Raw genomic sequence first — 18,476 nt, forward strand, 5'->3', positions numbered from 1 at the left:
CGTGCTCTGTTAGCTACAGATCTAGGTATCAAGAAAACACAGCTGTAAAGATGTGTTATCAGTGCTCCTAAGGAGAGGAATGTCTCTGCAGTCCTAGGCTTTATGGAATGAAATGTTAAGTCTGAGAACAGCCAACTGTGGGACCATTTAACTTGCCTTTTAGGCTAGCATAGTGGCTTTTTGCACTCAGCTTAGCATGCACGAGTCTGAGTTTCCCATATTGAAATCCAGGAGCCTTAGGATTACAAAACCCAAATCCTCTCCAACATATTAGAAAAATATGCAAGGCAAACTATGAGCAGTCCATGTCAAAATAAAGGCATTTTTTGTAGTAGTCTTGCTTTGTAGACTGTGTAGGATACAAATACCTTAGGGTCAGGTGAATATCCTCTTGTGTAAATTTGGACAGTACTACATTCTGTTTAGATTTACATGCTGATTATACAACATGTAATTCAAGGCAGATTCTGTCTTCAAGTGTTCTTCTTCAGAGTGGACACAAAGATGCTATCATTGCTGTTGCTGTAAAGGTGGGAAAAGGCTTGAATCTGCATGAAAATTGTAGGTTGAAAATTGTAGGGTGAAGTCCTGTGAATTCTCAGAGATGTTTGCTGTTGAATTCTGTATGTTCTGGACTTCCCACTTTATTTTCTTCTGTTTTCCTCCTGACTTACTCTTGATGAAGGCTACGTTTGCATGAGTAGTCTTGTAAAAGTTTGTTTGGTAGCCACATGCCTTCAGTGATTATGTGCTGAAAATTCATTCTCCTCCCTGGCCTTTGTGTCTAAGAAAGGAAAGAAAAACCAGTGGTAACTTACTAATAATGTGTGTCTGTGTGAGTTTGAACTAAACCTGTTCTCTAGTTTTCTCTTGATGCATACATAGTGTAGGTTTTTTAGGCAGAGAAGTAATGAATGCATGCATTTGAAGGAAATACTCTTGTAAGGAGAAGGGCACAGTTAAACTAGCAGACAGGCACAATGAATGCAGTAACACTGAGGTGCTTTGTTGGTGTTGTACATGGCTGCTGAAAATTACTGAAATCCACAGGAAGTGTGTGTTTAATGAACCAAACCCTGGTTCCAAGTCCTAAATAACTGTAAAACCTTGCAGTTGATGAAGCAGGTAGTCAGAGTAGCAAGTGTTATGAGAAAGCCAAATTTCTTGCTATTGCAAGTTGTGTCTGCCTATCAGAATAAATTACATCCTAGTCTTCTATTAGTTTATTTATAAACATGCTTCACTTAAAGTATCTTCTGAGGTTTAGAGAATTTGCTTAAGCTATAATGTTATTAAGTGAAAACATATTCATTCTTCTGCAGCTATTATCACCGCCTTGCATAATGAACTCTATCAAAAAACTAAGGCAGGTACAGTAAACAATGCTGATGATGCCTTTGTTAAACAATGGTGCATCCATTTGGACAGATGTTCTTGGGATCAGTTTTGATCTGGTTGCCTGTAAATTTTTATAGAGCATGAGTCTGAACATCTGTACTTGGGAACGCCAGAGCCACCACATTGTAGCAGCATCTGGATGATGTGAATGGCTCTAGCGTCAATTTATTTTTTTTTAAGAAGTTATTTATTTAGAAGATGTGCTGTGCATGATGACATTGACAAACTGAGGTAAATTCAGATGAACATCTTAAGATTTGCCATCTAATAGTATAATAATCAATTTGGAGCGTATGCATGGGTGATACGATAATTGAGCATTGACATTCACAGTGAACCTAATAGGATGAGCATGATGGTTGGTGTTACCTCTGCCAATCTGAAAATGAAGTTGGTAAAGAACTTTTGCATTGAAGACAAATGCATGGAATGAAGAACAAAACCATGAAAATAAGAAGTCTGTGATAAAGTGGGAAATAGAAGTCTTGCAGATACTTCGTATGCTTTGTGACCTAGTTCTTTCCTTTGGCTTCTTTAATGACATGCATGAATTTTTATTAACTGAATTTCTGTTGAATCTTTTTCATATACTTCGTAAACTTCCTGTATCTGGTACAGACATCCCTTATTGATATATTTACTACAGTTACATATGTCTGGGTGGAAAAGGAAAGAAAAAAAGCAATGACTCTTTTACTGTCAGAAAATGTGGAGAAAGGCCATGCACCACAAGAAAATTAAAAGATGATCAGTTCTTCATAGAAATCTGTTTTAAATTTCTCTATGCCAAGGTGGCATTATGAAAAGCTCTATTCAAATCCTTCAAGAACAAGAGTAATCATATAAAGAGCGGTCCAGATCTGTTTGTAGAAGTCAGGCAGCTTAACATGTTTTGTTGCTGGGAGTGTAGAACAAGTGTCACAGGACCGTTGTGATGGAAGGAAATACCTTTAAATTAATGTGCTCATATTAAAGGATGTTTTCTCTAATTTCTTTACCAGTCTTCTTCCAATAATATGTGCAAGAGATGTTCACATGATGCCTCCACTGAAGGTTTGGTTACGTCAGGGATAGCCATTATTCCTGTTTTATCTGTGTTCTGATCAGTTCTCCTTTTAGGTGGAATTTACACCCCATTGCAGTTACATCAATAGAGAACTTGGCCTCCAGTGTGTCTCTTGCCACCTGTTTAAGATACAAAGTCACAACTGTGGTACACAGGGTCAGGGATGCTCAGCTGCTAATGAAGATGTAATATATGATCTAATAAAAGCCATACCCTATCACAGATTTTCAGTCTGGAGCTATTATATGCCTCTTCGGAGAGGAGCCAACCATAGCAACTATAAGTATGCCAGTAGAACAGCTTATATCAAGGAATCTTTAGTGCATGTTTGTTAAGGCAAGCAGCAGAAATATTTTTAAGTGCAATGCAATAGTCTTTAGGGGAAAGTGCAAAACTCTGAAGGATTCCAGACCACAAGGGAAGCAGCAGAATAGGAAATAACTATCTGCAATGGAAACAGTGTGTGTAATTCAAAACAAAAAATAGGGTAAAGTGAGGCAGTAGGGGTGAGAGTAGATGTAAAAGTCCTCTTTTTCATGCAGTGTCTTCAGGAGGTTGTTGTAAACTTAAGCAAGATACAAGACTGGGAGTGAGTAGAGGAGCAACAGGTCTGCTTGGATTAAGCTCCTCAGGAGAGGAATGGTGTGTGCCCAGGCAGCGTGGAGCTTTGCAATAGATGGTAAAATGGATGTACACAGGAAGAATTACAGAAAATAGAAAATTGGTTTTAAAGGGTGTCATACCTGGCTTGTTATGGCCATGTTAATGGGATGGTAAGGAGTAACTTGGAGCAGAAACACAGTGAGGAAATGAAGAACAGGTGCTGTAACTTGCCAGTCCGTCTGACAACTGCCCCTGTACTCCAGGGTTAAGAGCACCTAAGAAAGTTGTTAGCAGGACGTGACTGAAACTGTCTTCTGAAGGTATTGAACTTTATTTAGTAAATTCAGAAATTATAAATACAAGTGAGTTTTCTTTTGCTGTAAAGGTTTTTAGCAGTGACACTGAGATGAGACTGAGGAGGTGGACCAAAGGTGGAGAACAACTTGTTTTCTGAAGTGATTATAAAAGATCCAGAGCGAAGAGCAGCCCAGAGGGCCTGCCAGCTGGGAAGATGCTGTAACTGCCTGTAACACTTTTTTTCCTACAACAGGGAAAATTGAGCAGACAAAACAGACAAGTATGTCTGCCAAAAGCCAGAGGTAACAGGCACCCCTAACAGTACCTCAACTACTTAATACTGTTCTCTATGTTGTAATGAAAACAATTGTTTTCCATAGCAACTGCAGTAACATGCTACATGTGTCTCCACTCAGGCAGTGCTATGAAATGGCAGAATGGAAGGGGGAATAGGAAAAGTGTTTCTAAACAACATTCAGGTTTTCCAGCTTAATTCTTGTCACATTTCCATGAAACAAGTGATTGTTGTTGATTTTTTTGCTTTGATTGCATCATGGGAGCAGCTTAAGGGCAGCTGAGAAATTTCTGTTCCCTTTTGAGATGTAGGAATTTGCAGCTACAGAGAGAAAAGGAAGAAACACATAAAGGTCCAGCTGAGAAAGTGTTCTCAAACATGCTTCGGAGAGGATTTGTGATTTTGTCAGTCCATGGCCACATGTGCTCTCTGTTTGATCTGAATCTTCACATTTTTTGGTGGAATATGTTCAAAGCCTTTTTATTCTTCTGACCCTCCATGAATGTGATGATTTCACTTCCACAAATGAAGTGAAGAGAAAGCTCATTGTATAAGCCATGACTAGTCTTGAGCATTTTTTATGCGGATAGTTCCAATAGCTTTCCTGGGAATGTAATAGCCAGGAAATGAAGGGTAGAAATACTCTGAGGTCTGTTGAAAGATCCTCTCAGGAATTATATGATGAGAGATAAGAAGGGTTCAGTAGCCTGGTTTTCTTCAGTCCAGATATTTCCTAAGAAAAATCAGTGAGCCAGGCTGTCAAGCCTTGTTTCTCTTCAGTGTGTGCCTGAAGGTCCCTTAGTTCAATGTCATAAGCTGGGGAGGTAAGGACTGTTTACCAAGATTTAATTTTTAGTGTCTTTGAAGTATCCCACTGCACTAGTGTTATCGGAGTCATCTGCTGATGCCTTGCATTGTGATGGGATTTAGCTCTTTGCAGTCAGTCAGGAAGCAAAAATTGTTGATGGTTTCTCAGTTGAGTGGGGTATCATTGACTACCTTGGTGTGTTTGTTGCGTGCCAGGTTTAGGAGTAATTGCCACAGTAGCCTGGGTGACATTTGATCAAACAGGTGTTTTTCAAATTCATCAGGTTTTCAGGATCCCCACATCTCTGTGATAGGTTGTTTTCTCTCCTTTCACGAAACTTCCTCCAAGGAATCATGTCAGTTTAGTCCTGATGAAGTGTTGGAAAATCTCCTAGATGTGTAACAGCACTCGCTCTGTAGGGGTGTAACTGTTCTCATGAATTTCAGTTCACTGAACATTGTCATTAAACACCAGAACTTCTGCAACATGGGGAAACATGAAATGCCAATCAAGAGTTTAGCTTTCATGTTATATCTAGATTGTGCTGCAGATGTAGGGAACAGCTCCAAGCCAAGGATTTCTGGTGCTTCTACTTAGAAGGACCAAATCCAGTTCTGTATTCATAATGGAAATCCAGTGATTGAACATCTGGAAAGTAGTAATGTGTGTGCTGTGCTCCTCTCAACAATTTTGTCTGCTGAACTACTGATACCTTTAGCTGTTTGTGAACTAATGTTTTGATAAAATGACCACCAGGACTATCCTGGATTGTATTTTGTATGGCTTCTTGCAGTGTCTCTGGCAGGTGTTGTTTGATTTTGTTCATTATTGTTGTCAGTCTTTTACATTGTATGATTTAGAAAAACTCTTTCCCTTTCACAGCACTCCTTCCCTTACCAAAAAAAAAAAAAAAAACCCAACAAAAAAAGCACACTTGCCTCACAAGATTGTGAAATTTGCCAGAATGTTTGCATTTGTGTTGACATTTTTTCCTGAATTCAGTTAATTTCAAAATGTATGAAGATTTCTTCACTTAAAATCAAAATTACCCATGTTAATGGCTTCAGGTTGCTCTGAAAAGTTATTTGTTGTTTTTTCAGCCTACGAGAACATCATCGGAAAGCATTTATTCCAGACCAGGTTCCAGTATACCTGGCTCTCCAGGCCATACTATCTATGTAAGTATTCCTTCTGATGAATAAGCTGCTGTTCCCTTGCCTGCACATGAAATACTCCACACTGAAATATGTAACTTTTCTACTGATGCCAATGCCTTTATTTAGTGATTAAATTGTTAAAATTCTTGCCATCAGGTTTTATAACTACAGTATTTCAAGAGCAAGGGTAGGCCTTTTCCAGGACTTGTTTACTTTAGAAAGATACAATAAATCTCTTGAAGTCACTTGGTGATGTGAAGAGGGAGAGAAAGCAGACAGGTCATTTGATTTTGTTAGGGGTTATGTGAGGAGATCTGTGCACTTCGATATGCGGTTCGCGATAGATCTGCTGTCTGCAGTTGCAGGACATGGGGAGGAGGGTCAGCTACACTAAAAGAAGCCTGGCTGATACAACATCTTCCATTTCAGAAGTCAAATGTTTTGGTTGTGGAAGGAAAGGTGGTTTTTATTTAAGAATAAAAATTATATTAAGCGTCCTTCTTTTGCTAAACAGTGCTGAAAATGCAAAGCTACTGATAGACTATCTGTGGTTACCTGAAATGTAGAGTTCAATGCGATTCCTTGAGTAATCAAGCCTCCTCTTTCATTAGAGGATGGCTTTCACTTCTTGGCCTCATTACTGGTACCTTTTGAGCCCATAAAATCTGAGAAATGAGAAGTGGAAATACACTAGCAGAAGGTTGGCCTGGAATGTTCAAAGGAATAAAGTTTTTATCCCCTTTTCATACTACTTTTCCAGGTATTTCAGTGTTTTAAATGTCAGTACTTTTTTTTTTTTTTTTTTTTTTTTGGCAGAGAAGTCTATAGGGTCAAAAAAAGAAAAAGTCGTCTTTGTGGCTGTACTAATCCGATTCTAAGGAGGAAGAGCATGAACCCAGATGTACTTGGGTGAATAACAGTATAATGCAGCCTTCTCAAACTTGCTGTATTTCCATGCATATAACCTACACTTCCAAAAACTCACATCCATTTAAGAGTCATGTTCCTTGAAAGCTCATATAACCTTTGTACTCATATAAAACATGCTGTCAGATAACCTGTGGAAGATAACAACTGTGGAAGGAAGTCACAGGAAGGCAAGTTAGTGAGAGTCCCTTATGAGGAGAGCAAAAACGAAGGTATGCTGGGAAGAACAGACAGACTGCAGTCAAACTTTCTTTTCTGTTACCTATGCATAATGCTGAACCACTGATTTTATAGATAACCTTAGGATTATATGAGTGAAAATGTAGTGTAAGACAGAGACATTTATCAGTTACATGTATAATAATGCAGAAAAAATTACAAATCTCAGTTCCTGCGTTTGAGTTAAGTACTGGTTTTTCAGTGCATTTCAACAACAGCAACAAGAAACAGCTGATATAGTAAAAATGTTTACACTGCAGTTATCAAAACACAGAGCATGTCTTGGAGAACTGCCATTCTACTGGTAATATCAACTTCATAAGCTGTAGCTTATGAAATCTAACTGCTGCTCAACAGCACAGTCAGTAGGGCAACACCAGGGTCTACAAAAGTATCTACAGTAATTTATACTGGATTAAGACATATTTGCAACTCATTAACAGACTGTGGTAAAAATATTACAGAAATAACATACATTAATATACCTATGTATTTTAAGGGTTGAATTGCCTTGAAGTATTTTGTTATATCTGGTGAGTAAAATCTAAACAGATTTGAGGCTGTATTTAAAAAGTGAATTTCCTACCTATTTTGAACCTTACTTCTCTGTCAGAAAAGTTTTGTATTGTTTCTAATTCATGGCATTACTTAAAAAACACCAAGGCCAGTGGTTGTTAGGAGAGCTTGGGAAGGCAAATGCACTTTAATCTGAAAATACTAGGTGCTAGTACTCGGGAAGAGTGGAACTGAATGTGAGTAGAAACAGATCAGCCTTGTTTCCGTGTGCAGCCTATGTATTCATCAAATGTATTTCTGTAAGGTAGGTAAAAATGTATGATGATTTCTTTTAAAGTTTTAAGAAAGAAAAGACGTTAGCTATGTAAACTATATGTAAGGCCTCTCTCTAGCTCTTTTTATGGGTACAGTTGTCTTTGGAACTGATTTCCTACTTCTATTTTTTTCACTAGTCAAGAGCTCCTTGCAGTTTTAGTGAAAAAAATAAGACAATGTTAGGACTATGTAGTACACAGTTGGTAAGTAACATATGCCTTAGTCAGAAGCTTGGGTGTAGGTTGAGTGGTGAGTGCAATGTAATTTCGGTTGGGAGTTTGAATACCCAGTCCTGACAAATAGTCCTGCTTGCCTTTTTATTTCCTTGTAATAAGTTGTTTTTCCTCTCGTGTGCACAGTTACAAGTTGAATTTCTGTCTGTGGTCTTCTGCATGGAGTCCTCTCATAATCTCTGTAATCTGCAAACTAAGTGGATGTTATCACACATTTTACATATGGGAAAACAAGAGCAGAAAGGTGAAAATACTTGCCTGAGGCCACAAAAAGAGTAATCTGCAGAGCTGAAATTTCCAGCTCACTACGGGGGATCAGAAGCCTTTGTATTAGCTCCATATATGCCATGTTCTTTCCTAAAGTGAGAAAACGGCGTGTGCTTTTGCAGGGGAAGCCTGCTGGAGAAGAACAAGAAGCAATCACTTTGCATATAGAGTGCCAAAAAGGGTTTTCCATAGCAACAGTGTGACAACAAATACACAAAAATCATAAATTGTGTAAACCAGACATTACCAGTGCATTTGTGTAAGTTAATTTATCTTCTGTCTTTGACCTTCAGGCAAAAGTAGACAATGAAATCCTTGATTACAAGGATTTAGCAGCCATTCCCAAAGTCAAGGCCATTTATGACATTGAACGTCCAGACCTAATTACTTATGAGCCATTCTACACTTCCGCCTACGAGGACAGACAGGAGAGACAGAGTCTTGGAGAGGTAATGAACCGACAAGCAACTCATTCTGCTAATACGCTGTATTCAAAGCCTGCTTCGCTTCTATCCTCTTTTGAAAGAGTTTCTAATTGACACTCCTAGATATTGTTGCTGTTGCTGTTCACAGTGCTTTTTTGTCTGTTTGGTCTGAGTTTAATGGAAACAGTCATGATGATGCCTCGTGTGCAAAACTGCACAATTAAACGCCTCTATTGACACCAGCCGCTGGCAGAGGAATGGCGGGGGGAGGCTCACAGGCTGTCCATAGGTGCATTCTCATAACTAACACGGGTATCATGGTCTTTGGGCACAACAAAGCCCAGAAGGTGAGGGAGAAGCCAACCTGGCATTGTGATGTGGAGCACTGATATTCACAACAGAATATGAGGAATACCGTGACGTTCTATGGGAGTAAAAGGATTAAGAGCAGTGGGATGCTTTCTCTCACACATATGGAAGGGAAATACATTTCCAGAGCGTTTTGCCAGACATACTGGATAAAATCTGAACTAGGTCAGGTTGAAGTGCTCTTCCACCTGGGAAAGCAGGTTAGTTGTGTTATGGAAATAGCTGCCTCACATTTTAAACTGCTGACATTTAGTAGATTATTCCATCCTGCAACAATAATAAAAAACCCCACAACCCTATCTAATTTATTCTCTTAAATTTGTATTTAAAGGTGTCTTTCAGTTTTCTCAGGTGAACTTCCACAGCAGCAATTAGTATTTACATGGTTCCAGTGCAGATCGTGAAGCAGGTTTTGTCATGTAATACCATCTGGCTGTAAATCTTGAATGCAAATCTAAATGGACATGGAAATGGATTTACTTCCTTGCAATCTCAGTGGCTTTATGGACCGTAACTGAACTGAGTATGAAGACGAGCTGAGGAAACAGGAAGTACAGTAGATCATTCAGGTACCAGTGGTCTGAAGATGCCAGATCAGTGACTGATAATCTGCTTGTTTAGCAAAGTGTTCTGCCCACCAACAGACCAGAGCTGCCTCAGTTTTTCCTCTTTTGTTCTCTAATGTTTTATAGGGATAGTCTTTGAAATTACAACGTGAGTTGGAAATTCAGAAACTGTTCAGCTCAGGGATAACATAAGAGATTAACAGATCAGAATATTACAGAATTTCCTTCCTCAAATTTGTGTTGGTAGTGAATCCAGCTGGCAGGTGGTTCAAGACCACTGTGAGATGCATTGGTGACCTCTGACCAGTTCCAACAGGCATGACCCATTCATTCCACCAAACCTTCTACAAACCCAAGTCTCTTGTTAGTCACAGAGGAGGAACTAATGTCACCCAGAGAAGGTGAATGATTTATTAATTCTTAAGGGACAGGTTCTCACTGGCAAAGCTGTATGGTGAAAGCTGTCTGCTGTTACGTGTGTTCTGGGGATAAGCAAAAGCCTTTGGGGTTTTCTTACCCTGTATTTTCACCAGTCTTAAATCCAATTAATTTCCGGTGACTAAAGAAATTTGTTCTGGAAACAGAAGGGCTCTCACCTTATTTCAGAAGATCTGGGTTTTCCACCCAATGCTACTGCTGACTTCTGTCACCTTGGGCAAGTTACATCACCTCTTTGTACCTGTTTCTCCTCCCTTCCCTTGCCCTAATGAGAACACAAGCCCATCGGAGTGATCTCTTCCTTTGTTTGTGTTGTGGTAATCGAGTGACGATAATCTTGGTATATCACACATCAGTCACCATCATCTTTAAAAAGCAGAGGAGGTGACGTGTGTAGTCGTGGCAGGGATTTGCAGACTGAGTGATTTAACCTGCGTTCTCTTTGTGAAGTGTGTGTATGTGGTGGTGTTAAATAAAAGGGGACCCTGAATTTAAGCTTGTGCACAAGAAATGCCCTTTACCATAATTTGAAAAAAAAAAGAAAAAAAATCACCAAACTCAGCTAAGAAGGATTTCTGGATGTACAAAGGAGATGTGCAAAAGCCACCAAAGTTAATCCAGAAGTGGAGACAAACCTTAATTACAGGGAATGAGCTACAAGAAAATTATATACTTTAGCCCTAGAAAGTGAGAAAACACAGCATGAAACTTTCTACTTTATTGCTATGGAAGGGAAATGCTTCGAAAAGTTTCTCACTCATAATCTCTCCTGTTCAGTTAAATCAGTCTTCTTTCTCTGGAAGTCTGTGATGAAAAATGTGTTCACATGGCACCATCTAGCGGGACCAGGCATTTTAGTTACAGACCGGCCAGCAGTCACTTGGGGAAGAGAGAGGGAGTTCATGAAGAGGTGGTTTAGCTTCTAATGCAAAAGAGATAAAGAGATACAAAATGAGATCTTTAAACAAATTTTCTGCTACCAAGGCTGACCCTTAGCGTAGTGATAATATTTCCAGAAACTGTCAGTTAGTTACTCAGCTTCTTTATGTCCTATAACTTCTGCCCTGCTCGCAGCAGCCTGATTAATACTGACATAGTCTTTTCTCAGCACTTACTTTTGTTGCAGAAATACTGAGAAAAGCAGCATTTTACATGCATGTCCTTTGTCCTTCTAGTGTTCTGCCTGTTGAAAGCACTGAATGTCTGTAACAGCTTTCAATAAACAAGCTGATGTAAAATGAGGAAAAGATTTTTTTTTTTTTTTTTTTTTTTTTTTTAATGTGGTAAGTGCTTCAAAATAGAGCAAGCATCCTACCTGGTAATTCCATAAAAAGACAGTTAAAAGGAGGTCGGTGCAAAATGCTGGAACTTCTGTTATAAAATGACACCTGTAAAAGTTTGCATAAATTTCCCGGAGCACAAACTGAACTCTACAACCAGGTATTAGAGCAGCCCCTTAGATGTCAAAGTGATGGAGCACTGAACCTCTTGCAGTGAGTTGAAATTTCAGTGTAAATGGTTGGAACAGGCTCTTTACCTAGACTTTTTCTTTCCTTTTTTCTGGTTTGTTTCCACCCCACCCATCCCCCTTCTCTTCCTGCTTAATCTGGAGTCGTCACTCTCTATTTCCACTGGTTTACTATTCTGGAACTGAGCTGTTTCTTCTCAGACAACTTCACAGTGTATTTAGAACAGACTAATGTAGACTTCTGTGATAGACCAGATTTTAAAAGATCTCATAAATCCTGAAGGACCAAGCATTCCTTGGCAGACTCAGTCTGAGATATAGCAGTTCACCTGTGCATGATAAAGCATGTGCGGAGTGTGGTTCCATTTCCTGGAAGGCGGTGAGATAGTCAGGGATAGATAGTCAGGTAGTGATAGAGTAAAAATACATGAAAGGTCGGTCACGTATTCAGCACGTTATTTTCTGGGATGCTTTCCCAGTCTTAGATTCCTGTGACTACCTTTTACAGTAGTCATTGCCTTAGCATCTAGGCGACTGCAGCAGATTATGGAAATTGGTTGATTTACAGTAACACATAAACTACTAGTAAAAAACGTAGGAACACACATCACAGTGTGCTTTTTTCATTCGTATTGGAAGTTTTCAGATTAGCTCTCAGTTTTTTGTGGAGAATGATGTTACAAAGCACTGCGTACAATCTGTTTCATGTTCAGCAAAGTTTTTATAGCTGCTGCTGTGAGATCTATAATGAAATGGAAGTTTGCTGTATAGAACTTGTGCAGTTATAAGGATTAGGAAAACAATGTGAAAGATATTCAGGGCTTTGATGGAAAGTAATGAAAGCAGTCTTTAAAAAGCTTTATGAAAACTTGCTGAAAAGGAGATATTCTGTACGCAAACAAAAAGATGTCACTCCTTTGTTTGGATACTTTGCATTCACAGTGTCACCAGTTCCATGAGAGTTAATGGTTTTACAATGCAAAATGCGTAGCTGGTTGGTTTTTACCAGAAATTCTGCATACGTTTCACACTACCGCTGTTGTAGGTTATTGTAGTAGTTAGACCAGAATCAGCAGTTTTGCTGCATTATCTTAATAGTTGTATCATTCTATAATAAATGTGGTCTTATTTAAAAGCATAATCTCTTGCCCAGTTTATTATGGCAATTAAATAATATTGAAGTTTAGTGCATAAAGAAAGTAACTAAATCCTGATCTTCCAGCTTCAAATTGTTTTGTGATTAAAGGGTACATAACTGGTAATTATACATAGTCTTTATTCTTGTTCATGCCATCAATGTATGCATAATCCTATGTTTAATTTCTAAAGGTATTTCTTGCCTTGATTTCCCTATCTCTGAAGCAGAAGCTTTTGATAATATTATGCATATTTCTGCCCACTGGCCTTTGTGCAGTTCTTTCAATATACACGCTTGCAATTTCTGTCTGTTCCCCTTGCATAACCATGGAAGAACACAGAGATTTAAAGGAGATCATATCAAAGAAATGTTGATAACAGCTATGTACTCCTTTGCATGGGTATGAGATGTAAGCCTTGGGGAGAAGGATATTTTTGCTGGAGTATGTGTGTTGGAGGAAAAATATGCTTCATCTTGGAAGTTTTTCTGTATTTCTGATTTTTCATGCAAAGCTCTGAGTTAAGATTATTTACTTTTGAATTCCACTTTAAAGATTTCTTCCTAACGGGCATGGCTATTAAATTAATAACCCTTTCTGATTTTGATCTTCACAGCTGTTTTAATTACCACAATGAGTAGATGGCTGCGAGATGATGTTGCATGATATTTGACTGAATTAATCACGTTTATAAAGATTCTCCCAGAAACTTTAATTGCTTCAATGTTTTATGGACCAGTTCCCGAGCCGTGCAGAAGAAGCAAATTCCAGTGCTGCAATGGCCTCAGTAATTTCTGCATTGCCGTTCTACCTTGCCATATATCAGTGTGTCTGCAGCAGTGTTTAGATTACCATTTTCTGGCCCAGAACATGCAATGTTTTTTCGTAACCTTATTTTTATGTCTTTGCAGTCTCCAAGGACATTATCACCTACCCCTTCTGCAGAAGTAAGTTTGGTGGAACCTTTTGGGGCAGTATCTTACTGTGATTAGAATTATTCACTTCAGCAAATGCAGGTGTTTTTGTTATCAGTCTGGTCCATCTCTGTTTGCCACATAGACGTGTTTTCTGAATATTGAAACTTTAAGAAAAATTAAAAAGAAAACATTGTGTTCTTATCGACAGAATGTACAAAAAATGAAGCTACTGCTCCCACCTGTTGTCTGTAAAGCAGAGTAATTTGCCCAGCAGAGGTCACTTCTTGTACATTCATCCTTCTTGTAGACCGGGCAGACTCAGATATCAGGAGCTGGATCATTTACACAAGCTAAAATGCTTCTCTAAGCATCTAAATGATGAGCCACGTTTGCTACTAAAGTGCAGTTTTGTCTTGAGGAAAGCATAACAATGGTTTGGTTTGGTTTTGCTTTTCCATTGGAGTTATTTTGATCATCACAATAACATGAAACATTTGGGAAGTCATTTGTCAGGATACCATAGATGCCATTGCAGGACTGTTATCATTTTGGGGGTGGGGAGTGTTGCTTATTTGCAACATAAAAGTTGTAGTAATTGCTACTTATTAAAAAGTGACTATAAAATATTTTTGTAAACCTTCACATGAATTAATAGTAATTCTGTCCCTTTTGTCCTGCTTTGGCTTGCTTTGTGGTTTGTCTATTTTTTTAATTTTTTTTTCTTGGGGGGGGTGTGTGTGTAGGTGTTTTATCTGTTTTGGTGGGGTTTTATTTGGTTTTTCATTGGATTTTTTTCCCAGGGAACCAAGTAAATTGAATTTTGCTATACAAGAAGGTGTCATGTTTTCAGATACAAAGGGAATCTAATTTGGCTACTAAATACTTTTTGATGTGGCTAGTCAAGATGTGGTAAATTAAGCCACAGAGAGCTCTCCGCTTCAGCTATTGAATTATTGCTGATCTCCACATTAGCTGAAGGTGAGCTCATGTATCTTGTGCAGTACACGCTGGGACCAACATCTTCTGAATGCAGCTTCCCTTATGGAGTCACAGGAATGTGGGCAAATCTAGGATTCTATAGAATTTAATAGAACTTACAGGTGGAGTTGGAACCTTCCAAGATTAAACTTTGGCCCAGACTATAAAAATGGATTGGAGTCTTTGGAACCGATCATTAGAGAACAGTGATAATGAAGCAGGTTGAAAGCTTAAGGGATATTGTTATTTCAGTAGCTTCTGCTGGTGTATTCAGTTCTGTGAAAGTTAACTGCTGCTGAAAATGTGTAATGTGCATTTACATTTATTAGTGAATGCTTCTATTCTGCAGGGTTATCAAGATGTTCGGGATCGCATGATTCACAGGTCTACTAGTCAGGGCTCCATTAATTCTCCAGTGTACAGTCGTCATAGCTACACACCGACCATGTCGCGTTCCCCTCAGCATTTCCACAGACCTGGTAAGGGCAACTGCATTAGAAGTATACGTAAAACTGTAGTTACTTTATTATGTCACTTAGTAGCACAGCAAAGCACTTGTTTCTCTTAGCAGTGAAAATTTAGGATTGAAAAATTGTTGAATACTTTAGTATCTCCTGCCTGGCTTTTTGTTCTTGATTGATGCACTCTTTTGCACTTGACTGATGAATGTTTCTTACGTCATAAATATGGATCTTCTGGGTTTGTTTCTGATTAATGATTTTTTAAAATCTTTATATGTTTCTGAAAGTGAGCAAAGATTTGCAGCAGTGAATCACAAACTTCACTCTGGAATTTGGGAAACGTATCACATATTGAAATCAAAAGTTATGGCTTGACTACACAGAAGTCAGTACCATAGATGCTTCCCTCCTAAAAATTCATTTAAAGCTTGGTGCGGCTATAGAACGTCAGATTCAGCAGCAAAACCCCCAGATACTCCAAATTGCTAGTAATTTTTTAAAACAGAGACTCATGGTTTACAAGGTAGATTTCTAAATTAAAGCTATAGGCAATTGCCTGGGAACATTTTAAAACCACAAACTTTCTTTACTGGTTTAGCATGGATGTACAAGTTCTATGTACAATAGAGAAAATGTACAGGTCATTCAGGTTCCCAGTGCATCCAAAATTACTGGTTGTGTGTATTAAAGGAAGATATGAAAATGAGCTGTTCATCCATGCCCAAATTGCATAAAAATGTATCTCTGAAGTGCTATTCACTGAAGACTTTTCAAGACTGATTTTATTGTTTATGGTGATGAATTAAATCTTTGTGATCTGTTTTTAAATTAAGTGATACAATCATGCAGTTTCATCTTCCTTGGTGATTACAGCTGAACAGTTTGGATGCCAAAAGCCCATATGCAATAGGAGCTGCATTTTTAAAATTAAAGATTTATAATAGAGCCGCCACTGTGGAACTTGAATGCTGTAGCCGTTTCCTAGTGGGGGTGGGCTGAAAGCAGCTAATTGTGTCTGTTAGTGAATGCCTTATTTAAAGGACCAAAAGGAGGTGGGACAGAAGCAAATTGTGTCTGATACTCTGATACTTAGTGCTGACAACATGCCTGTGTTTTAAGATGACGCTACAATTGAAACCGAAAGAGATTTAAAAGCGTGAAAAAGCTGCAAACTTCTGTATCCTGATTCTGGCAACTCTGAGGGGATTTTTCCATTTGTATCAGACATATGAACAAATCCAGACCCTATTCCAGACTTCACTGTGATGGAGTTTTGCTGTCTGCATTCAGTCAAGGGCCTTCCCCAGAAGCAGTCTCTGTTTATGTAACTCTTGTGATGGGCGGATGGGCTTAAGCCAGAGTTTGGATCCAAATGTAAAATCTTCAAAAGTTCACACCCTGAAGGGTATTATGAGACAATATTTGTTCAAACTTATCTCGGTTCAGATGATCTCATCTTTGGCTCACCTGTATCTGTTTCTCAAATGGCACAGAAGTAATTCTGTAGAATTCATCATTTTGATCTTTGCTATCCTCCTTTGGGGTAATTGTTAATGCTACTTCATAATTTTCCTACAGTAATTATTCATGTTGAATGATAGCACATGTATATTTACCATTTCTCTCCTAATGGCACTTCTTATCATCATGTTATTTGCAAGAATAATTTCTCTCTGAATAAACCCAGTGGCCCCAGATAACTTCTCTTTGCCTCCCAGCTAGCCTTTGAGAGAGAAGTGAACCACTGTGTTGATGTTGTCAGCATAAGGTTCTTCAAAAATTCGCGTGCTACAAGTTTTTAAAAAGTTTGCAGCCTTTTCCTCCTGCAGTGCCTTAACTGATGTTGGCAACATTTTTGGAATGTCTTAAAACAATAGAAAACAGCTTGCATGCCTCTTGATGGACGTTTTTTGGTCAGACACTTTTGAAAACAGCTGCTTTTTTTAACTAACTGAGCATCAAGGTTTGTGATGTTTGCATGCTGGTAACAGGCTACTTTTTGGTAACAAGGCATAGATCAGAAGCTCATTGAGCCGCTAGATGTTATGCTAAATTAGTGACACAGTTCAGATCTGAGCCTCTCTTCTAATACTTCCTGTAATTTTGTCTAACACTTATGAACCCTTTGGTACGTCTTTAACCTTTTTTTTTTCTCCTTCCTTCTTTTCAGAATCCTAATTGTTCAATGCCTTTTTTTTTTCTTCCTTTGAAGCCTCCTTCCCTGCCTTTCTCTTATTGTTTTTCTTTGTTTTCATTTTGTTCTGCCCCCCGATTCCCTGCTGCTGCAGAGCTGCTCTCTACTGGTGTGCAGCGGTTGTCATACCTGCGCACTAGCAGTCTCAGCTCCACTCACCATGACTCCCGCCCCAACTCCCCCTTCCGACACCACTTCATCCCCCATGTCAAAGGTAAGGAGCCAGGCCTCCCCAGGGAGTACCCTCCAGGCTGGAGATTTATTAGCATTCTCTCAAAGCTAATAAGGTGTATCTCCGTAAGGCTGTCATTGGCTGTATAGCTCAGCATGCCTCAAAATGTGCCGTTACACTTAAAACTACGTTAGAATAGACATAATGTCCTTTTTTCAGAGGAAATATGTCATTTCTAAGGGCCCTAGTTAAAGAGTCATCAAACAATTACCTATTAGAAAAGCATTATCATTTACTATTCAGAACCTACGTGTGCCTAATTTAGCTTCTTTCTAAAGTAGTATGTAACAATCACTACGGCAGTTAGCATATGAAATTTAATTATTATTTCCACATTCTTAACATATGCATTTAAAAATTGACTATAGATACAGCCTGGATTGAGAGCCAGGTGATCAAAAATGTGAAGAAGAAAAAAAAAAAAACAAGATCAATGGCAACAAGAAAGTTAATCACATTGGCGATAATTAAAATCTCTAGGCCTCTCCTCAACTAGTGAGAGTCAGCAGGCTCTGCAGTAGAATTGCAGAGATTTGCACTACTTGAAGATCTAGTAATTTATCTTCTTTTCAATCTGCTATTTTCCATGGTTTGATTTGAAGGAGGATTGTTCTTTCATTGTGTCCCTTCAAGGAGCTCATTCAGCTCAATAAGCTTTTAGTTCTGCTTCTTACTTTCTGTGAATGTGGTTTTACTTTCAACCGGAGCACTCTTCTAGCTGTGCCGTCTCTTCTGTTGGGGGAGAAGGTCATAGCTTGTATCACCTACATGAGCTCAAAACGAGGCAGTTGAGTAAGTTGGACATGGGTTCTATTCTGGCACCTTTGATTGATGAAGATAAACTGGAGATAATCAAAAACAGTTGCAAGGGAGTTGTTGCCATGACCTTTCAAGAAATGCTAATAGGTCTCAACATTATAGCTCTTCACATGTTCAGGTCACCATTACTAATTTTACTTTTGCATCTTCTTAGATGGTTTTTGTTAATATGCACTTGCAACTTTCCTATTATGTCACTATAAAAAAAAATCTCACTTCAAACTTAAAAGATTGGGACCCTTAAAAATAGATGCACTGCTCATTTCAGCATGCAGTTAATTCATAATCCTTTCAATTTCAACGTTTTTTTGCTGTAAATCCAAATTAATGCTCACACTCTTTCAAGTGGCGTTTTCATTCTTTTTCTGTTGA

The 18,476-nt window shown here is 38.6% G+C and overlaps 1 protein-coding gene across 16 annotated transcripts in view; it reads left to right on the forward strand.

Annotated features, from left to right (window-relative positions):
• Positions 1–18,476, forward strand: part of ABLIM1 (actin binding LIM protein 1) — a 206,274-nt gene that overhangs the window by 157,480 nt on the left and 30,318 nt on the right. For 8 of the 16 annotated variants that reach the window (XM_040605481.1, XM_040605482.1, XM_040605474.1 and 5 more), the window contains exons 9-13: positions 1,323–1,370; positions 5,568–5,645; positions 8,395–8,550; positions 13,415–13,450; positions 14,748–14,877. In XM_040605481.1, the coding sequence (XP_040461415.1) occupies positions 1,323–1,370; positions 5,568–5,645; positions 8,395–8,550; positions 13,415–13,450; positions 14,748–14,877 (448 nt within the window). The remainder of the gene's footprint in view (positions 1–1,322; positions 1,371–5,567; positions 5,646–8,394; positions 8,551–13,414; positions 13,451–14,747; positions 14,878–18,476) is intronic. The other 8 variants (XM_040605475.1, XM_040605478.1, XM_040605477.1 and 5 more) reach the window with 3 other exon arrangements.

This window comes from Falco naumanni, chromosome 9, assembly GCF_017639655.2.
Source record: "Falco naumanni isolate bFalNau1 chromosome 9, bFalNau1.pat, whole genome shotgun sequence".
NCBI lineage: Eukaryota > Metazoa > Chordata > Aves > Falconiformes > Falconidae > Falco > Falco naumanni.